The sequence below is a fragment of the Haliaeetus albicilla genome, chromosome Z, assembly GCF_947461875.1.
Source record: "Haliaeetus albicilla chromosome Z, bHalAlb1.1, whole genome shotgun sequence".
Taxonomy (NCBI): domain Eukaryota; kingdom Metazoa; phylum Chordata; class Aves; order Accipitriformes; family Accipitridae; genus Haliaeetus; species Haliaeetus albicilla.
The window spans coordinates 22,645,996-22,668,404 of NC_091516.1; the positions used below are offsets into that span (position 1 = coordinate 22,645,996).

A 22,409-nucleotide genomic window follows, 5' to 3' on the forward strand; every position below is an offset into this window, starting at 1 on the left:
TGAAAAGAAGCAATTAAGTGATTTATATCCGTATACACTCAGTATTCACACATGCAATGCCTAAGAAAATCTCCAGCGAAATAATTTAGGATAAAATACACAACAGTTGTGTTGGAGGTTTTGTGGTTTTCTTCCCTCTTACCCTAATTTATAGCCATTTTTTCTAAATAAACATCTCAAACACAAAGCATTTGAAAGCAAACAGTAGCTGTGGCTGTGAAAAGCTTCAGCTTTACCAAAACATGACTGAGCCTTTTCTACATAATCAAGAATTGCTCTTGCCTCTCCAAAAAATACTTTCACTGAGGGATGCCTGGACAGCATTTTTTCCTAACCCTTTTATTTCTGCCCAGTTCAGTTGATGGTGTAATAAACTCAGTATTCGTTCACTACAATCACCTCCAATATGACTTCTGATGTGACATCCACTGAATAATGAGACCACAGAATGAGTCAGGCAAGCAGAAAGTCACTTCTGAGAAATGAGAAAGCTTTGCACTAACCATGAATGTCAACACGAAATAAAGACTGTTTTAATAGGCTCATTTGAAGGCAAACTTCAAAAAAAGTATACTATTTTGCATCAAGACTGTCCCAAAACATACTTAGAAAGTTCTGTTTCATAAATAAACCCAATACAAGCATTACTCCATTTCTTATCTTAGGAAGCACGACAACTAGCTCTGGTGACATCCTGCTTCTTGCACTTTTACGGCCGTTGCACTGATACATAACTAGAAACCAAGATCTTATATATTCTGCCTCATTTTAGCCCTGGACTTCTACTTCAGTAAGAAAAGCAAGACTTTGTGAAATCTGAATTCCAGAACGTTCTTCACAAATGCTTAAACAAGTCCTGAATGACACAGATCAATAATTCATAGTACTGTTCACTGTGAAACACAACTTTAAGACCCCATGCAAACTGAACAATACTACCCTCTATAAAATACACTTCTAGAGTGAGAAGAACACCACTTTCTAAAAAGGCTGTATTCTGAGCCATTCAGACAGAAAAAGGAGCAGAGAGTACAAATATGAGAGATATACTTGCTATAATATTTGATAGCCAAGACAAGGCCATAACAACCAAGAGCCTCTGTCAATCTGTGGATTAGGCTGCGGTTTTAGATCTGTGACTTTCCTGAAAGTGTAAGAATGACTGACAAAAATTACTGATATAAAACTAAAAGTACACTTCACCAGAAAAAAAAAAAAAAGTCGACTTGGAGCAAACAACTAAATTACTTTCAATAACATTTTAAAGAAGTCACTTACGTGACGTTATCAAGTGTCAGAATTACCCCTATGCCTTCTGCAGCTCTGCCGTTTAACAAAACTAGTATCCGAATAACCAGTTAATACACAGAGCAGCATATTTTTGCCATGACAAAACTCCATGTACCTGGCATTGCACATGTTTATACAATAGATGGTTGTTAGTAGAGACCTTGGCACTACACAGTTGTTATGTGGCTGTTGAAGGGCGGGTTAAGCTAGGCAAGATATTCCCACCCAGTTATTTTTTCTAGATGGGATCTTGCAAGGTGTACGTGTAAACATCTAATGCATTCATGAAAGATGCCACACGGGCTTGGACTGGGACGTGGCTTGACATTAACGTACGTACACTATGTCCTCGTTGATCACAAATCCATGAAAACTTATCTTCACCTACTGATGACCAAGCAGCCGCTTGTAGACAGATAATACACGCTACTTAAGCACATCACTGTTTGAATCCTCAGTGCGATGGGAATGAAGACCTACAATTTCATTTTTCTAACTAGTGGAGCTGGAAAATGAAAGTGTGAAACTAAGAAAGGTCAGAGGGCATTGCATTTCCTTGTGCTGTGTTGCTGGAGCCCATAGCCAACAAAACGCACGCACCTCTTCCATCACCAGCTCAAAAGCGGAAAATGCCCTCCTCATCATTTAGCAAAAAAAAAGAAAAGCAGCATTGTGGAGCTTCATGAAAATGACAACAGTATTTATTTCGTAGGTAAGGAGATATTCATCAAGTCTGCTAAGGATTTCCCTCCCCCAGCTCTCTGTACAGAAAATAGCATTCCTCAAGTTAAAGTTAATTCAGGTAAGCAAGCATCCACGAGTGGTAACGCAGATTTAATACAGGCAACGCTGACGCCCGAGGCCGGCGACGCGGAGACCCGCAACCCACCCTAAAGAAAGCCTCCTCCCAGTCAGTCCGTCAGCCTCCCCCGGGCCCTGCCAAAAGGCGCCCCGCGGGGCACCCGGCGCCTTCCGTCCCATCGCCGCGGGAGGGGCGGCAGCGGCCTCTCTCTCCCCACCGAGCCCCTGACTCGACAGCCGCGCTCGGGCACGACACCCCCGGAGAGGCCTGGCCACGGGGTCACCCCTCACGGCCGCGACGGAGGGGGGCTGCCCCCGGCGAGGCCTGCGGAGGGATGCCGCTCCCCCGCGCCCCGGCCCGGCTCAGCGGCGCCCCCGACGGCCACCCAGCCCGACGGCCACCCAGCCCGTCCCCCCCCCGCCGCCCCCCCGTCCTCCCTCCCCGGGGCACGAGGCGGAACCAACCGTTGGGCGAGGCCAGGAGGAGAAGGGAGGGGCCGCGGTCACGCGCCCCCCTCTCCCCCGCTCTCCATAGCAACCGCGGGGGCCACCTCGGCCGCTCGCAGCCCGCGCGCCCGCACGCGCCCAATCCCCGCCGCCGCCGCCGCCGCCGCCGCTTCCCCAGCTCGAGGCGCGCGTGCGCGCTTGAGAGCAGAGTGGCGCCGGGCGCGGCGCGGCGGGGCGGGGCGGGGCGGGGTTCGTCCCTCAGGGCCGGTCGGCGGGCTGCGGCGGGGCGCCGGCGGCCGGGTGAGGGTCGGGCACCGTGGCTTCCCGGCGCAGGCGGGAGGAGCCGCGTCGGCGGGACGGTCTCCCCTGGCCGGCGGGAAGTCGGTCGGAAACCTGTGTGGCCGATCCGCCGTTGAGGGTTTCTCCGGGCTTGGAGCTCACTGGCGCAGGCCCGTTCCCGAGCGCAGGTGGTAGTCAGGCTGAGTCCTTCTCTCTCTTTCCGCTCTGCGGCGTCCCCTTTGCAATTCCTGACAAAACGTAAGCGCCGCAGACAAGGCCTCTGCCTCGGTCTCCGGGCTCCTGTTAGGAGAATCTCATTCCCAAAGTATTGTACCAATTAGTCTTTACAGTCTGAAATTATATGAACTTTATTTATAGTTTGAAATCGTATTAGCTTTCTTAAGAAATATATGTTTTACCTTGTATACTGCATAATCACGGGTAAATCAGCATAACCGAAGGGCCCCAGCTCACTGCAAGGAGGAGGAGGACGGCCCCCACCTGGAGCATAAGGACCTTTTGTTTCTTGGAATCTTAAAGCCGTCCACAAAGGAGGAAGGATACTCCTGGACTACCAAGGTAACGCCAGCATCCCAGCCTCTCCAACACCTGTGTGAAGCCCTCCCATTATCTGGCATCACAGATAAGTCGCAAAACCAACTCCAGCGACACCTAGATCAAGAAGGAAGCAGGTGGACGATGGCACCACAGAATTATAGTTGTTTTTCAAAATAACGATATGTGTGTGTGTTAAGTAGTGTGTGATCAAACCGTGTTGTATCTGAGCGCTTGAAGGGTATAAGAACCATGTGTAAAACCATATTTGGTGTGCCCCGGTTTGAATGGGACACCTCATGTCTATGAATAAAGAATTCCTCTTGTAATTCTATATTTTGCATCCTAGCCTCTCTCCTTGGTCAGCACAGGCCAGTTGCAAAATTTCCTGACGCTGGGGTCCCCTGCTGTGCTGTGCCACTTGCTCACAGAGGGCCCTACATGGCCATGGAACCTAATCTGTGTTTTTAAAAGATAATTCTGACCCGCGAGGGATTAACAGCGGCAAAGAGCCGCAGACAGCTTGTAACAGACAGCATTTTCAGTGTTCCCAGCTGGGAATCATGCCTTGAGCACCCATTGCTGATGCACATACATGATCTTTTGGCTACCTAAAGGTATCCCCATCTGTCTGAGTGGCATGGTTCCCACAGTAAATTGATGGGCTCTTACCCTGGAGCATTTCCATGCATGAAATGGATGAAGAGTAATACAGTGATCACCAGCGACAGAGAAAACTCTTCTTTATTACTGATAGCATTCTTCCTAAAACTTAATCATAGTATGATCATTCTGAAAAGAGAGTACCCAAAAAGTCAGCTTAGTGTTTAGGTGGATTTCAAGCTTTTGTCGAGACTTTTGGTCCTTGTCCTGATGTATTTTTCAGTGTCCACAGTCTTCTGTTATACAGGGCAATTGTTAACATTTCAAGCTAAAGTTGCTCTGACCTGTAAATGCATATTCTTAGCAGGAACTGGAGGTTGTCTAGAAAGAGAATGAAGCATGTTCCAGGTAAACCAGAAGACAGTGCTTCCTTAGGAACAACCTACATAAGTCCCTAGGAACAGGCAATGCTGTAAATAATAGACATATTAATTGGACTATTACAAAATGTGGGGAAGAGAATCACTGGAAAGGTTGTAATAAAAAACAGGCCTCCGTCTCTTCCATGACAAATTTCACTTACAAATTTATGCCTATACGTAAAAGACATAATAAGCTGTGAAAACTTTTCACTGATTTGAAGAATAAATGTAAATGATAAAAAACCCCAACAACCAAGGAATAGAAAGGAAACCAAGGACTTGGGAAATAAAATGGAAAGATAAAGAAAGAGTTATAATATAATTGAAGAAGGTTTCTTGTAGAATGAAAAAGAATCAGTCAATAAAGTCATCTTCCTGTCAAATACCAGGTATTTGCATTTCTGTAGTGGTACACTGGTAATGGCCAGTCATTAGATCTGTAGTCTTTTCAGACAGATTGTATTTTACTCTTTTCGACTCATGGATGTGCAGAGTAAACACAGGTTGTGGAACAAGGGCAGTAGTCTATTCTGGCTCAGTCATCAGCACAGCAGTTTCCATTTGTTAATATTTCTTTTGGGGAAGCACAGTGCAGGAAGAAAAGCAGGCAGTCATGTGCTGGACTTCCCAATTGAACTTGCAAACGCTGGGACTATAGACGTTACCTGACACTTTTGCTAGAGTATCAAATGCACGTAGATAGATAATGAGTCTTTGTGGTGACTCCATTCTGAAGGAAAAAATATGCCTAGGGGAAATACTAACTTTGTGTGATATGGACTTCACGTAAAGTACAATATGGATGTATTACACAAAGATTATTAAAAGTCTGCAAAATCAGAAAAATACTCACATTCTTCAGTGCTGAATATTGCACGATAGTATAGAATTCCTCTTGGAGTTTCTGATGTCTGTGTTGTGTTGTTGTTGCTGTTTATAAATTACCACAGGAGCCACCAGCTGTCATCCTATAAATTTTATTGGCACTCTGTAAATACTAAATCAGCATGCTAAAATCAAGCCATGTGCAGTAACAGCTGATGCTCTGTTATGGAGAGCGCATGCAAGAGAGAGGCATGCACTGTGATTCCTGTGATTCTTGCTGCTTACAAGCCCCTTGCGTCATGAAACTGTTTTCCAGGATTCATTTTGAGCCCAACTGTGCCCCTTGATCGATGTGCAGAAGGCGTGCTGTCTGTGCACAGATAGCTCCTGGGTTGAGAAATTGGCTTCCTCAATGGTACTCATCTTCCTGGGTCCTTCTAAATTGTGCAGTTTGTTACTGCCACTTCTTCTCTGTGGCACCATTGCATTGCTCACTTCCTTGTAAACCTTACTGATGTATATACGAGACACTTGTTAACTCTAGAATGGGAGCAAAATTCTTCATGTCATGAAGATCCGTGTCACGAAGATGGAGGTCTCCGTTAATGACATGCTGTGCTGGAACAAAACCTGTCCTGGCCCAAAAGTTTTGTCAGTCACAATGTCACGTACTGAGGATGAGGCAGTAGACATTAAAATAAAGTCAAATGTCTCTCAGGGTCCATTTTCTCTCTGACCTGATGGCCAGAAAAATCAAAGGCAAGATATGTTTTCTGATCTGTCTGCCTCAGTCGTAGGGATGGTGAAATCTCCTGATCCCCCAGCCCAGATAGGTTACATGGGAGCTAAGCTAGACTAGGCAGTAGTCTAACTGAGGAGTTAATTTCCATCCAAGGCACTTCAATGGTGCGAGGAGCTCTGCTCAGATAAAGTCCAGCTGCAGGTGTCCTAGCATTAGCTCTTCTAACGCCTCTCTCCCTCCAGGAGTTGCTGTCTGAAGTCCAGGCAGGGCAGCAGACTGCTCGAATGCTTCTGTATCTGTTCCAGTGTGAGGAGCTTGAACCAGCTTCAGCAGAGGGTTAAGCTGAGATACCACCTTGTTCAGAAGGGCAGCTTAGGTACATGCCTGCTCTGCTTGAACGGCTTGACTGCAGGCTGCAGCCACCAGCAGAACATCAGACTAAATGGCTGGTAATAGTGGTACCCTAAGCCAGCAAAACAAAAATGCCTCAGAAAAGGCCTTAGAGAAATGTAAGGCTGGGCCTGACTTTTCTTCTTATTATTATTCATTTTAGCTTTTGGTCCATTTTTGTTTTTCAAGTTGAAGTGCATTTTGCTGGCGCCATGGAGCACAAGGCACTGCAAACAGTTCTCAGTGTGGACAATTAACATTTTTATTAATGTTCTTGCAGTGGGCCAACTACAGAGTCTTCTCAGACCCATTCTGTCAGGGCGAGATTTCAGGGGAGCTCATGTTGGTGGCTGCATACCAGATATTCAAGGAGTTAGGTTTAGTAAAACAGCAAATGCAAAATACTTACAGCTCGCTATCAATGCTTCCTGTTTCCACTGGCAAGCTGCCTGATGGAGGACCTGCGGTAGCCTCAACCCCACACCTCTGCACGTGTGCCATCCTGCGCAGCACGTGCTCCTAGATACAAGGTGATTATGCAGCTGTATGGACTGCCAGGGAGCTTCTCTCTGAGTAGGGAATCCCATCGTCTTGCTATTGCAACAAGGAGCTAGTACATTTAGGAGAAAGTACCACAAGAGATTTCACCACCTGTCAGTAAAACATGATAAAGCTTGTTAGCTGGCAGCCCTGAGGTCAGCTGTGAATATTTCATAAATGGTGAACAAAGTACCACGCACATTATGAAGTACCGAGGGCAACTTCGGAGACTTTTCCCTGGACTATATGGTTGCACAGAATTTGATACAAATTTGATGTAGTTACAGGCATTAAAGCCGGTTGCATAAAATCCTTATTTAAGGGAATAGCCTGTACTGAAGATTTATTTTGCTTAAGCAATTAGAATAAACATCACTTCTCTTTGATTATTTTCAAGGTGAAGCACACCCATTTGGAAAAGAGGCATTACGTCAAATAAAATGGCAGAAGGGATTGAGCTGAATTTTCAGAGAGCTCTGCAACTATGGCTCGATCTTGTTCTGTAAGAAAGGTTTATACAAGGAGTGCTCTGAAATAGAAGAGATCACATTAACAGCACTTCCACTGTAAGCATAGTTACACTGGGAAAGCTTTCATTACAGAAAGCATGCACCTCTGAATGGGCACAGCTAAATTGAAGTCATGCAGGTTTGCTGCTGTAACGGCATTACTACTGGAAGCATCCATATAGTGATACAGATCACACCTCTCACCTTTTTGACCCACATCATTACACTAGTAGAGGCCATCATAGTTGTGCCAAGAGAAAGCAAAACCCTGTTAGCCCCTGGGCACAACAGTCCTAATACAAAATTTTTAAAGGCTGGGAGATCTGATCCAATTAACACATTCTTGATTTTGCAGAATACTGTGCTAATTACATGCAACCAGTCATTGCTGGGTTAATTAAACATTCATCCAAAAAACCTACAGCACTAATCTAATTAGCAATTACTACAGCTGTCATTACCTCTTTTCACCTACTTTTAAGCTGTGCAAATTCACACTAAGAATCTGGTGCTGCAAACTCCTTACATGAATAGCTTTCTTTGACTGCAATAATGCTTCAGCACACAGAAGGACCTTTAAAAATTAGTCTGAATACTTTACAGTCCACAATACAACTTCAGTTCCGCCATCCTTATGTGCAAAAGTCACAGTTTAGCAGTCAGTCGTGTCAAAATCACAAGACTGGAAGATTTTTCTTCTTAATTGACTTGTGATCTTACTGGGAGTGTATGTAGGTCCTAACTTCAACTGGTTGTCTGCAAGTATCAAACCTAAACCATACCTGCATTTCAGAAAAAAAGCAAATGCAGACAAACGTTCTTATATATTCACACAGCTTTAAAACATCAGTGGTTAGAAGCCTCAGAAGATTTAGCTTTTTCAGATTAAAAAATAAAGTTGGAAATAAAGAGAAAAAAGTTGGGAACTTTGATGCTTTGTGTGCTTTTCTTCCTTAGGCTTGATTAAAAATGAGCACTACTCATCATCCACAATAACTCACAAAGGTTTGATAAGGTGCTGGTAAGGCAGGGAATTGTTTCTTAGCTTTTCCACTTGCATACAGCATGCTTTAACAAAACACCAGTCATTAGGGCTGATTGCAATTGGACATGCCCCGTGAAGAGGAATCTCTACTGGAAAAAGCATGAGCCATAAAGAATTACTTTGTTCTCTGAAACTATATGGTTGCTAGCTGGTGCTACTTTGCCTGTTAGAAAACATTTTCTTTCTTTGTTCATAACCTGAGTCCATTCATGCTGAATGCAGCCTAACATGTTGAAGACAAATTTCTGAATCTGGGTGCTAGTTCATTGCACTAGCATCCTGAGAATATCGATCAGCATTATAAAGCTAGAATAAATATTAAGTTAAAATAAGTATTTGCTTTATTGCATTCAATACAAGGATGATAAGACCTTGACAGCTTGTTACTTGGAATGACATTATATATCCTGCCATAACATCCAAACAGCCATACACAGTTTGCACATCAGTCCTTAGCGTAAAGGGATAGAGAGGAGGCTTTGTTCAGTTTTAGTAAACAATTTTTATTATTTAAAAACAGGTTTATATATAATGAAAGATAACTATATACTAATCTTCAGTTCGCTCACTGCAAGTGACCTGCAGAAGCACTCAGCTATTGCAGCAGTTCAGATCCAGTATCTGAATACCATTCAGATGCAATTTTCAGTAAATATTAAACATGGGCCTTGCACTCCAAAGCCATGCTGAACATATTTTTTGACAGGGTATTAAGACACTTGGGATCACAGTGCAGTTCAAATACAACGAATCATTTACCCAACCCTGGAATTGACCAGCTATATCAATACTGATTTCCAATACCCCCAAAAAGAGCAGTGGATAGTTTAACAAGGGCCCAGGTCTGAGAGTTTGGCAATAGCAGCAGAGCAGATTCCCAGAGCACTGAAGGAGCTGGGTTAGAAATAGGCTGAAGTCTAGTTGCTGGAAGCTGATGACTGTCTGGTGTGCCAGGTCTGCAACACAAATCCAGGGAGAAGCAGCTGGAGAGAGCAGGGAAGCCAGCAGTTCGGCTAATAGCCACTGGTGCTGTGCTGGCTAGCACTAGACTCAGACCTTTCCTAGCAGAGGGTTTTCTTGGCTGTTCCTATAAAGCTATACAGGTATTGCCATGCTAATAAAATCCTCCTGCAGATTTTCTGTCATACAAATGCCTTTCTGCTTTAGTTTAGGTGTTGAGAACATTACTTAAACTTTATCTTGGAGTCACTGACAGTGTTAAAATTCATCAAACTGAAAACATGCATTGTCTTTCCACAGTGAATTTAAATAATAATGATCATTCATTTGTGATGTTTTTTGTGGAAGTATGCAATTTTTTCTATTTTTTTTTCTCCTTTTACTATGTAAGACTTTCAGTTAAAAATATGCAGAGCAAATGCAGGTGTGTAGAAGGAGAGTAAGTGGTTTCTATGGCAAAATATCCTTTGCAACCACAAAGTGTGTAAATTGTGAGGTATATTAGTTTTCACTGGGAACTGAACTCCAGCTGGGAGCAATCAGAATGACCTTAACTAGTCACAGCTTTCTATCTGCCTTACGTCTATTTATATTTTACACTCTCCAGCTACTATCTTGATGTAAAAGTAGACCTGTTTTTGCAAGGAAGAGACTAAAGCTGCATCTGTGTTGCCAATACAGCTATATTGGCAGTCCCTGCAAGCCAAGGAAATGTAAACCAGCCAATACATTAGGTTTTTGCCCAGATAAATCATGCTAGCTCTTTAGCTGTTGTTTACTAACATTCTAGAAACAATGATAGGAAAGGTGGAAAATTTTTTAAAGGTTTCCCTTGTTAAAGTAAGAACTCTACACATAAGTCCAGCATTTCTTTAACAGCTGCAGGGAAACATCTGTTACATTTTAGGTAAAATTATTGTTGAAGCAGAGAAGCAGTTCAAGTAGAAAGTCTACATCTTTAATATTTTTGTGTACCAGTGTGATGAAAGCTTTATTTGTTTTTTTTTTTCAGTGGCAAATCCTTATGATCAAGCAGTTAAGAAGTACTTTGCACAGGTTAATTGTGCTCATGTACATTTGCATGCAAGTCTGACAGTAGAGATCCAATCGCAGGGTCTTTAATCTTCGGAGTCTCACATTTACACTCTTCTACAATCATGACTTCTTTGACCACTACCACAGAACTGGTGCAGTTGAGATCCAGGCGCTTCATGGAGAACTTGCTGGGCAAGCAATGAGAACAAAAGGTATAAAGACGATCTTCTGGACCAGGAACATGAAAGGAACTACATTTTCCAAAACACAGATTATTCTGTACCATCACCTTCTCACAGCTCTCATGAGTAACAACCTGAAACAGAAAGCAGTTTGAAGTTTCTGGTACATGAATGGCCCATGGACTTTGCTAGAAGGCATGAAGGCAAAAAAACCACAAACCACCAAAATACTGTATTTTTTCTTCTCAGAACATTGACTTTAAACAAGTTTATTTTTTATGTCAAGCAAGCGGTAAAACATAAGCGCTTTAAAAAGCAAACTTTAGCGCTCCTATGGGCAATTCTTAGATTGAATAATGAAGGCAAAAACTACTTCAGTCAGAGCCTTTGTGAGCTGAAAATCAAATAGGTGGGTTTGTCATGTTTACCTTTTAATTGCTCTTTCAGTTCTACATTTCTGACATGGTTAAGCAGTCTTACCCACTTAGCAGGACTTAAAACATCATTTTGGCCTGACATTCTTTTATATAAACCACAAGCTAGGCTCAACTTTAACCTTGAAGATTTGTCTCCATGTGGAAGAGGCATAATGTTCCTTAGAAGGTTTTTTTAATGAAAATCTTAAAAGTGCAACAGAAGTTCTGTAATCTCTTGGTTTACAAGAATAACAATTCCTTGTATCAGGAGCACCTATGTGAACTCCCAAGCCATAAAAAGCTAGACTGGACTTAGCACTTTTATATTGGCATAACTGCAGCCATCCTGGAGAAAGCTTGCCATATTACATGGCACAAAAAGTAAAATGGTACAAGTTTCTAGGCCACACCTATATTTCCATATGTCTGCCAGTGAAATAAATTTAGTGAGAGGTGTGAAAATACACGGTCCTTGACAGACTGTGATTACAGAAACACTGAGAATACATGTTACCTCACGAGGAATACAGCACTTTTATCTATACTATTCGCTTGTCTTGATGTTACAATATGACAGAATGTCTTTATCTGTGCATGGGACAATTTAGCAGTTCTCCAGCATTCTTAGCACAGAATTGGATGTATGCATCAGTCTTCCAATTAGTACAGCAGAAAGGAATCCTTGCTTAGCTGTAAGAAAGCAACCAGCTTCTCCTGTAAATACTTGCCCTGGGACTCCTTGTATATGTGCATCTGTGTATATGTATATACATATATATATAAAGGTGATTCATGTATACAAGCTATTTACATGTATATTCATTGAATAGATGATTACTCACTACTGCCCTGCTTGATCAGGCTAGGTCAGAGCATCTTTACATAAAAAGAATAAATAACTCTCTGAAAATTGAATGTGTGGCTTTCCAGTGCTGCAGTTTAGCAGTTTGCCTCATCAGACTAAAGCTTTTTCAGCCTTTTTAGCTGTGTTTTTCAGCCACATATTGTGTGTGAGTGTTCTGAAGCAGCCCTATGACTTAGCAAATGAAATAACCCATGTGTCTTTAGTTGCTGATTACAAGAAGCAGGGGAAAATACACATTTATTGATCTTGGACACCTGTTCTTACCTGGGAAAAAGGCAGGGTTCTGCAGTTTTCTTGGTGCATTTCATTGGTCTTGATTGGCAGGACAACCTCTTCAGACGCAGAATTTTTCTTTAACATGAAGTGGTCCCAAAATTTCTTGGCATCTTTTCTATAGGGAGGTTCAGCCTCCCTCTTGCTGGAATAGTGGGATGGAGAGAAGTTTTCCACAGGAGAGATCTCTCTGGGTGCTGCCCAGGTTCTCAGGTCTTGGTCTGCATGGAGTTCTGCATTGGGAAGGATGAATCTGGACATCTTTTTCTCCTCTTGCTTCTCACTTTCGGATGCCGTCTGAGGAATTGCTACAAAAAAGCTTGGTTCTCCCAGGGTTTCCTCAACACCTACCGGGTTTTCCCCTACCAGCTCATGAAAACGCTGACTTCCAAGCAGATTTTTGTTCAGATAGAAAAGGTGCTGAAATGGCCTTCTGCTTTTTCTTTGCGGTGAATCTCCCTGTGGCTCTGTGGCTCCAAGACATGAGAGCACTAGCAGCTGAAGGAGAAGCAGTGGCATGATCCTGTAAAGTGCAACCCTGTAGACCTGCTGCTATTGCAGTGAACATAGTGTGCTAGCTTTATACGAGAGCCTGGTGTCAATTTATGGCTGCTGTCCGTGTGCAGAGGAGACGGGGGCTCAGGGGAGACCCTGGTGTGCCTAATTGCATTCATTTACTGTAGATTACAATTATGATAGGGGAGTTTGTGCTAAGGAAACTCTGCTTTCAATCTGGATTATGTGTATTAGAAGTTCCTATCTAAAATCTAGTAACCCAGGATGGTGTGGGGGACAGAAGGAGTCAACAGGAAGAGATGTTTGGATAAGCTGTCTAGTTTAGGCCTAGGAATTAAGGAAACATTTGAGGTTGTGTATTAGCATGTTCAATGTGGTCTTCGTTGTTTATTTTGACTTACGATTCCACAAAGCCAGAGACTGTCAAAACAGGGAGTGTTATTTCATCACAACAGGAAAAGGCAAGCTGATTAAAGTTTGCTAAAACATGAAGCTGGATCTGGAGACATCAAATCAGACCATGTTTTCAAAAGCTGAGCTAATTTTGGTCTCTTAGATTTGGGATATGACCCAAGGCCTGCAGCAGCGGCACTGCAAACTGGCAGACTGGTGCTCACACACCTGGAGTAATCTGGCAGAGAGCACTGGCCCTTGATTCACCTCCTTCACAGCAGATTTGCAGCTGCTGGAGTGCAGACGTATCTCTAGCCCAGAATAAAAGGTCCCAGGGTGAAGAAACTCTGCACCCCAGATTCTCAAAGATTAACTAACACTGCTACATCCTGTTCAGGCATCAAAGCTACTACAGACATCCTATAAAGTTGGTAAACAAAATGAGGATTTAAGCAAAACATGTTAGAGCTGACATATTTTATGGTTCTAGACATCAATGTCTCAACAGAAATATCTAAAGACTGCTAGACCCTAAACTGCAGGCATCTTTTGTAAAATTATCGTGCCATGCAACATGTGAGAAAAAAAAAATCTGATAGAACATCATACAGAGGAAAGTGTTGGGAGAAGGAAAAGATCTTTTCAATAAACATTGCAAACATTGATCCTAATCTGAAAATACCATAAGAAAATTCTGCTTCAGATAATTTGCCATTTAGGTACTCTAATCTCTAGACACTCCTGTTTTTACCAGAAAGTGTGTATTAATAGGCTCTTAAGTTTGTAGCTAATCTGTTCACTATTCTTGTAAATTTAGGTGGTCTGTACTAGATGTATGGAGTTATTTGACTTTCATTTCCAGGGAATTACTTTATTGCCTGATAATTGAAGTAAACTAATTGCCTAGCAACAGCCTTGTGAGGCACTGACTTACAACTTTAGCACAAAGCTGGTGGAGATCTAGAGCTTTTCCATACTGCATAATTCACTTAAGTTAAAATTTGTTGTGATCCTGAGACAGAAGAGGGGGAAATCCAGCAAGAATGGGGTTCACACACCAACATTAGAGTGTATTTGTGCCTTGACCTCAGTGGCATGATCTCATTGAGAGAAGCACAGCCATCAAGCACAAGCTTTACTGCTTTGTAATTTCAGCTGAAAGCAACTTAATTCTGCCACTGGTTTTGTGGCTTCCTGAAGTCTCAAGTGTGCCCTGGGAGGGCAGATTCTCCCACAATTATCACGAATGAAATCAGAAAATATTGGCATCTGCAACAAGAACTGCAGATGGGTGTGTGCAAAAAGTCCTTGCATCATATTTACACAAGCATGTGCAGCATTAAGGTGGAGCAATAATGAGTCAATGTGATGGTAGATAATTAAGTAGCCTAGAAGTGCAGTTTGAATCCTCACATCCTATCTTTATTGGCCAACAAGTTGAACTGAAGCAGTTGACCTTTGGAACTAAAATTCCTTGTATCTGGTTCGTGTTGGTAGCAGTCATTCAAAATTATTCAGCAAAGATAAGGGTATTACATTTTGAGTTTTCCTTCTTTTTTTCCTCTTCATTTTAGTTGCTTAGATTGTTACGAGACACGGGTGATACTCAGATCTATGTATTGTATTATACTGACACAGAAGGGTCTGAAAGACATTTGGCAATGTCTTTCAAACATAAGATTTGATTGAAGCAACATACATTTTTGCAGCTCTTTGCTTCAGAATTTAAAAATATAAAGCTAACTAAAACAATTTAAAGATGATTCTGTCTGGATTATAACAACACAACAGAAGTGTTCTTTCTGTTTCCTTTTGTCTGTTTCAGCTATTTTTCAGTTCCTTTGCCAGGAAGTGCCTTTTCTCTAAGTCTAGACCAGTGGTATACCAGCTCTTTCTGTTTAAAAATTCCAGCTGTGGTCTTGATCCTGTAATGTCTGTATTCAACTTTATCCATATAAGCAAAATGGCATTAAATTACTCAAAAGAATGTTTACAGAATTGAAAACTAAATGCCTGAAAGCCCCAATTTACCTCCCCTCAAAGCCTGCTTAAAAAATCCCACCACCTTCAAGGTAAAAGAAAAAAGGCTTTTAAGTCTCAGTTAAATTTTACCCCAATCTGCCCTGAAAGAAAAAAAAAAAGTATGTGTATGTGTACAGGTGTATTTTGCCCTTCTTATCTGATGTGGCTGAGGCATGGTTTGGTGCCCAGGTAGCATGTGAGTTTCTGCTGGAGGGTTCCTTTGTAGCAAGAGTATGAGCAATATCATTTTATTACTGCTGTTTACAGAGGGTTCTTTCTGCAGTTCTTCATAAAGAATAAATCATGTTGCAAGCAGCAAATATGGTACAATTGATTTAAGGATGTCTCTGTCAATGCACAGATAAAAATTAAGTAAATGGTAGTACTGGAACGATTGGGCTGTCCAGACACTTCTGTCTAAACTAAACTGGTCTGGGTTATTGGTGCAGTGCAAATATTAACAAGGAGTGTATAAAAACCTTAGTATTGGCATATATGTATAGATGTTAAGCTGCTAGTGTTACATTTGCAGTGCAGTGACACTGGAAAAAAACTGTTCAAGATCAGGATCCATTCATGGTACGTACTGTTCTACCCTGTAACATGCAGTAGGACTGCCTTAGAGGGCTTCAGATGTAAAAGCACAAAATATTATTTACAGAAGTGTAGGAAAGAAGACTGAAGCAAAGCCATGTCAGCAAGTCACTCTGCAAGCCAATCTGCAACCCAAAGGCAGAAAACAGAGCTGTCTTCTCCTCTAGGTCAAGCCAGTTCTAGTTCATGGGGTTTTTTGGATGGCTTTACCTAAGATCTGCTGAGAGCCAAAAGCAGCATGCCAGCTCTGGTTCTGCGAGGCCAGTCTAATACTGTTCCTTCATGTCTATGACAGTAAGCTGCGGCAGCTTTCCAAGAGACAAAGTTGGTAAGATACAGGACCTGGTACATCACAGTTTGTTCTATATTTACATACTGTCTAAACCTGTTCTGGAGTCAGCTGCCTGTATAACCATGCACAGGTAGTAGATCTATCCTCAGCTCCTCAGCTCAGCCAGGGGCCTGCCTGCATTATGGGAAGGCATCCCAGCTCGGACAGCGAGTTTGGAGAATCATTCTGAAGTTAAAAATAGTAAGTATTTATAACTCTCTTTGTGGTGACATCAACTGCATAGGCTAATAATTGACAACAGAGATTGGACTGGGCACATAATCATTATGTTCCAAATACAGCTAATCTCAGATTTCTACAAAAAGCAGTGCTGTATCTTTTATAAAAACTTGTTTTCCTGCCTGATTACCCTTTCATATAAGCATAGCACATGTTTTCACTGTATTTTGGTTGTTAAATCTTGTGGCTAAATGTAGCAGTGTCTTTCCAGCAGGCTTTGATTTGCCTTCATAGTAGCAATTTATTCAGGACATTCTGTTTTCACTAGAAATAGTCACTGTGAATGTTTGCCCATCCTTTTAAAACTGTCAGGTCTATAGATGACAAGTGCTATGCAAATGCAAAGTATTATTCATTTGTTTCAGAGCCGGAGTTTATTCAGTCATTATGGACATAAACTGAGTAATTAGTTACACTGCCAGTTGATGCCTAAAAATAATTCTTAGGCAGTGCTTGAATTACTTGCCTTCTGTTGAGCTAAATAGTGTCATCATAGCATGATTGATGATTAAATCATTAAAATGGATTTTATATATTACAGCCCAATTCAACATCCTGTCATTTTCAAAACATATCCTATGTAGACAAACTTGTATCCAGATATATCTTCTACAGAACCCATATGAAGACCTCAGAACTAATGAAATAGCACTATTCAGTTTATTCTCCAATTATTGTACTTACCAAAGAAAGCCATCTGTGGTCTTTGTTTTACTGAGTTTCAGGGAAACAGATCACATACAGGCCTCACGGGAAAGTTATAATTACAAAGCCAGAAGGCTTTTTACAAGGTATGATAGGAAAGAACAGACAATAAATCTGTTTAGTTTTGTACCTTCAACCTTAGATACTGTACATCATGAATTCCTCCCTTTGCTATTCAGTTTCAAGTCCTCTGTTGCAGTTTCTTCACTGTTTTATACCTTTCTGTTCACATTTCTCTGTTTCTTTTATCTGTGTTGTAGCCACAGAACTGAGAACAGTCTTAAGTTTGAAACTGCTGCCAAAATGTAGATGCTCACACTTGAAAATGTTCGCGTGTGTGTCCAGCAGGGCTAGGATAGGTGTACTTTTATGCGTATTGGCAGATGTTCTCATGGCTGTAGGTATGTACACGTGATGCAATGGGTGGTTTTCTCGCTACTATAATTGTCAGGCTGGTAGATTTTGGACAGGTGTCCACCTCCTGAAGCATCTCCTGAATGGTACTGGCACATATGTACTGCCTACTTGAGAATGTACTCAATTCCAAACCCAGCCTGAGGAGCTATGTTGGGTATGTGCTTGATTGCTGCAGGTTGTTAAGCTGTAGGACAGTGAGCCAGGGCAGAAAGATTCTAGGCAAAGAGACATTTCAGTCTTCAGCAAGACACATCGTTCTCAGATTGCTGTGAATAATTTCAGAGAACAGTGGTGATTCACTGAAGAGTTTGACAACACCAAGAAAATATTTGTAACGTACTCCAAGGAAGAAGATGCAGATAAGGTTTCTTTTGTTAAAGTAAAAATATGTTTAGACTTACCTGAAAATTTCATCTGCGTGAATAAAATGATATTCTTTTGCTTCTTTTGCTTATATCCAGTACTTCAGATACCAGATTCCTATTCATTAGGACTACTTCTAACTGAAAACAATACATTATCTCAATGCTATAAAAATAAACAAACAAACACTATTGTGTTCTTGTCTTCTGACCTTATACTGCTTATGTACTGATGTAGAGGATGGTAGTTAAGCAATGGAATTAGAGTAGCAGAGTTCTCCATATTACAAGCAGCATAGCTTCTTAAAGGGTAATAAGAGAGGAGAACTGACATCTGTATCTCTTCTGTGAAGATGGCTGAGGTTACTGAGGGACAATGACTGTTTTTTTCACATTCTCCTTTAAATCAAGAATCATATTAAAACTCAATTTTATGGACTGACAGTCTTTCTTGAATTCATCTTTCCTCTTGTATATTTGCTTGCAGATCTCTAACTATTCTTAAATTTACTTCTCAAAATAAACAGCATTTTCTCCTTTAAAAATGGTTTGTTCATGATACAGAGGTCCTTATAGTATTAATTCAGGAATAGGCTCATGCAGAAGAAGAAACAGAATTCAGAAACAGCAGGGAGTAAATAATAGGTATATTATGCTTAACTGTAAGTGCGCTTTTATTATGCCCAACACTATTGTTTTTATCACTAGTAAAAAGCTTTTGTGAGATTATGAAACTGAAGAAATACTTATTCACCAAAATATGTTTCAGTTTTGTATTAACACACATTACAAAGTTAAACATAACAATATAGATAGCGTTCTGAATACATGAATTACAATAGCACCAGTCTTGTGATGAAAATAATGTAGAATCACAGTATTCACTGAATTATATATATAATTCTCTCAAAGCTATTTTTATAATTTTAGAATAGGTGAATAAAGACTTGAAGGCATTCAGTAAGTTTCAGTGTGTACAAAAGAGATCTGGAAAACTTTTCTGGTTTTTTTCAGATTAAAAACTTGATCTCTGTGAAGTTAATAGCAATACAAATGTTTTAGAATATTTTGGTTTGGAAGAAGTGCTCCTGTGGCCAGTTGCCTATCCATTTTTTTCATAACCACTGTCTTTGAGTCTACTTCTCTGTCAAATTTGTTTGAAACTGGTCAACAGATTTAAAGGATACTTGACAAGGACAGAAGGTGGTTAAAAGTGACAGCTACACAACAAGCTCATGTTGCCCATTCCTTCATAGAAATCTAGGCTAACCACCGGGTTCTTTTAACTGAGCTATTGTGTCTTGCTTTTGTTACTCTTAAAAGGTATGTAGATAGTTCTGATGAAATAAATCCTTTGTTTATCCAGAAAGTGTGGCATCCATAGGTGAACACCAGAATTTACATGCTCCTTGTTCTTACTTTCAGTGTCTTGAAATTCCCCTGCTGATGCTGATCCTCTGAAGACTGATTTTCCCCTGAGTTTACTCAGAGTCTAATTCAAAAGTATTGAAGACTGGAGAGATTCCCAGTGACTTCTCAGGATTTTAGGCCCTTCCTTTACTAAATCTCTTAGAGACAACAACTTCCTATGGCAACAGAAAAACTGATTTATTTGTGTTTTCCCTGATTTGAGTGTGTCATATTTTTAAACTCTAGTATTCTAATAAAAGCTGTAAAAATCTATGAAAAAATACTTCGTTTTTAAGGACAGAAAAATTAAAATTGATGAATAAATTTTTGGTAGAGTTCATTGTATTGAAAAACAATTCATCAGCCTTTCAGGGCAGAAATATCCTTGCACTGCAATGTAAGAATTTTAGTTTCATTAGTGTATTGTACTAGATCTAATGAAACCAGTAAACACATACAGTTTGGACAACAGCCTATTGTGTACTGAAATCCTCATACTCTTCAATCACTTTAAAGTAGTTCAAATGAAATACAGAAAAGGGAAATTCACCCTTCTTCTCACAAAAGCAAACCTCTGAGATCACTGTTGTCTCAGACTAGGCATGAGTCATTGATTAGTTACTGATTAAGTAACAAGCACCTTGGTCAAAATTCCCTCTCTGTTGATGTCATTCATTTATTAAATAATTAGGAGAGGTATTTAAATAATCTTGACAGGCTTTATCAAGATAGCACCAATAAACTCAGTAGTTTATATAAAAAGAAGGCCCTAAAGACATAAAAGTTTATGTTTATGTCTAACCAAGCTCTCTGAGTCAATTTTCCCTGGAATTCCAGAACACAAGAGATCCCAAGACTGCTTTTTTTAGATCCTAATTTTTTTGCAGTGAGAACTATCAGAAATAAAAACAGGTCTAGATAGGTACTCAGGGGTACTAGGTTTGGGCAATTCTTGAAACAATTAGCCTATCTATGTTGCTCTAGTAAACTCCTTAAGCAAAAGTGTTAGTGTCTAGCAAAAGTGTCTAGAAGCTTGGCATAAGGATTACCATGACAAAAGAAAGAAATCCTGGAAATATTTTCGTCTGTGTCTGTTGATACCAACAATAAGGGTGAGGAGGTTCTGTCCACAGTATTTTTCCTCTAATTTTGTAATGTACTTGTGCTTGTCTGCAAAGTTCTTTCAGAAAGGTTCTCTCCTTTATACAGACTGTCCAGCTACTCACATGCATATTCATTTAACATGTCACAGGCAAGGAGGAAGGATAAGTAACCCATGCATGCCAAAGGCACAGAGGAGGGCTAAATAATCCCTGAAACAGTGTCCCTCAGTGCAGAGAGGAGAGGTGATTCTGCTGCATCTGTCCTTGGCAGGACTGTGAAACTGCTGTGAGGAACCCTAGAAGGAGTTTTTGCACCTCTGCTGCAAATAGTGTACAGATGCAATTCATCCAGAGGCTGCCTGAATAGACAAGCTGATAGGGGGCAAGGGGAGGATCAACTGCTGGCAGCAGGCAGGCAGATGGGATGGATGAGAGTTTGTAAGGTACAGGGCAAATTCACCCTACTCAGTGCCACACCAACTGTCATGCACTCATTATGGGCAGAGGGAGGGCTTGAGAGGAGCTTTAATTTTTTTATTTTTTTTTTAGGAAGCTTATGACTTGTTTCTTCTTTTAATTTTAAGGCAGGCAGTACGAAGGTCCTGAAGGAAGTTTTTTGACAGGTCAAATATAAATTTGCTATAATGTTATGAAATGATAACACTGAAACTGCATATATTTAAACTAAGTTAAAACTAAGTTATGGGCAGCTGTTTTTCCCTATTAAAAGCTGATTTTTAAGCCCTTCTCAGAACTAAATCTGGATTTCTAATTATTATTTTTAAAAACCTCAAATCCCTAATAAGGACTTAGATTAATACTTTTCAAAAGCCATAGCTGCTTTAGTACAAAATACATTTCACGATTACATTGGTTTATACACACATATAAATCCTATTGATGTTCATGTATCACTGAATATCCCAAGATAATATTCTAGGATTAAGCTTTAGTATTAATTTTTTTGTGTAAATCATCCTTTGATATAGCATCAGATTTACAGAGGTCCCATTATTTAATTACACTAAAAATTACAGTACCATCCTGCAACTCCAAAAAAACATTGAACAGTTTTGGTTAGGAATGTGAAACAATAGGCAGCTCTGTGTGATTAGGATCTGAAGCTGGCCTTGGGAGGTAGAAAAAGAAAGAAATACAAGGCTTTGCTCCTGTTGGTACTCTGTCACCAAATCCTGTCATTGGTATTTTTCTAAGATATTGTACTAGGGCATCCATGAAAGAAGCCTCACTCTCCTGACATAATGTCCCATCCCTCCCCTCATGACCCAAGAGAACCTGTTTTTAGCCAGCAGAATCTGCCCTCATTTCCACCCCAAACAGCCTTCCTCTTTTTGTGACTGCAGGGTAAAACTGCAGGTTTTATTGCAACAAATTAAAGCAACAGCCAATTCACAACCCTTCCTTAAGAGCGAAGCAAATCAACTGATGTGCTACTTTCTTTTTGTTAAAAAAAAAAAAAAGTATTTTTAGACAGAAATGTGATGACAGCCTTCAGGCCTAGCTCTTTGGTGTAAAAATACATACAAGTAAGTGACAGATCAAAGCCTTTGGGGAGAGTTCAAAACCTTGACCTGGACTTAATCTTTGCAACTGACCTGTATTCCTTGGTTAGAGTCCAATGCATCTGCACTTCTGGCAGCATATAAAGTAAACCTTGCTGGTAATTAGGACAGTTTTCTACCTGCACACCCTCACATGTCTGCAGATAAATAAAACTGAAACAACATGAATGTCCACATGCTTTCACAGGGATCCTCCATTCCTTACAGCTTTCTTGAACATACATAGCTGTTCCATTTGACCTTCCTGCAGTCAGTTGCTTGCCATTTTCCTCGCTTCTGCACCAATACACAATTTCTTCCTCTCTTTGGAAAGTGGTAGGAGCCTCTTCTCCAATTCATGTAGGTTACAGGTTCTCCTCCATTCCACTCCCAATGTCCAGGATTGACTTGGTCATTCAAGCCTGTGTGAAATCAGTAAGACCAAATCAGTGATGTTTATCATCTCTGGAGTGTGATGCCAACAGAAGCATGTTGTTATATACCTTTGTTAAAAAATGCATACAATATTGTGCTGAGAGAAAAAACCCATCTGGAAGAATACAAGGAAAACACAA

General features: G+C 40.8%; 3 protein-coding genes across 12 annotated transcripts in view; all 3 read right to left on the bottom strand.

Moving 5' to 3' along the window:
* Positions 1–18,065, bottom strand: part of ZDHHC21 (zinc finger DHHC-type palmitoyltransferase 21) — a 53,345-nt gene extending 35,280 nt beyond the window's left edge. The window contains exons 1-2 of one of the 7 annotated variants that reach the window (XM_069776491.1): positions 17,111–18,059; positions 6,764–7,005 (exon numbers count right to left, since the gene is read on the bottom strand). The gene's annotated coding sequence lies outside the window, so the exon portion shown is untranslated. Of the gene's footprint in view, positions 1–2,556; positions 2,713–6,763; positions 7,006–16,959 lie in introns of those variants that run through there. The other 6 variants (XM_069776489.1, XM_069776495.1, XM_069776493.1 and 3 more) reach the window with 6 other exon arrangements.
* CER1 (cerberus 1, DAN family BMP antagonist) lies at positions 8,927–14,658 on the bottom strand. The gene is made up of 2 exons (XM_009924903.2): positions 12,171–14,658; positions 8,927–10,759 (listed from the first exon to the last, which is right to left on the bottom strand). Exons 1-2 carry the CDS (start codon positions 12,696–12,698, stop codon positions 10,466–10,468), a joined length of 822 nt encoding a protein of 273 aa, XP_009923205.1. The 5' UTR covers positions 12,699–14,658; the 3' UTR covers positions 8,927–10,465.
* A 259-nt stretch (positions 18,066–18,324) lies between the features above and the next one.
* FREM1 (FRAS1 related extracellular matrix 1) overlaps positions 18,325–22,409 on the bottom strand; it is a 77,528-nt gene continuing 73,443 nt past the window's right edge. Inside the window, exons 37-38 of one of the 4 annotated variants that reach the window (XR_011323268.1) lie at positions 20,413–22,256; positions 18,329–20,349 (exon numbers count right to left, since the gene is read on the bottom strand). Coding sequence is in view for 1 of the 4 variants with exons in the window: in XM_069776466.1 (XP_069632567.1) it covers positions 22,057–22,256 (200 nt within the window). In the remaining 3 variants the exon portion in view is untranslated. Of the gene's footprint in view, positions 22,257–22,409 lie in introns of all 4 variants that reach the window. The other 3 variants (XR_011323272.1, XM_069776466.1, XR_011323269.1) reach the window with 3 other exon arrangements.

Coding starts and splice junctions, on each gene's coding strand:
- CER1 (XM_009924903.2), bottom strand. CDS start 12,698: ATGCCACTGCTTCTCCTTCAGCTGCTAGTGCTCTCATGTCTTGGAGCC. Junction 10,760..12,170: donor GAACCCTGCCTTTTTCCCAG/GTAAGAACAGGT, acceptor TTTCTGTTTCAG/GTTGTTACTCATGAGAGCTG.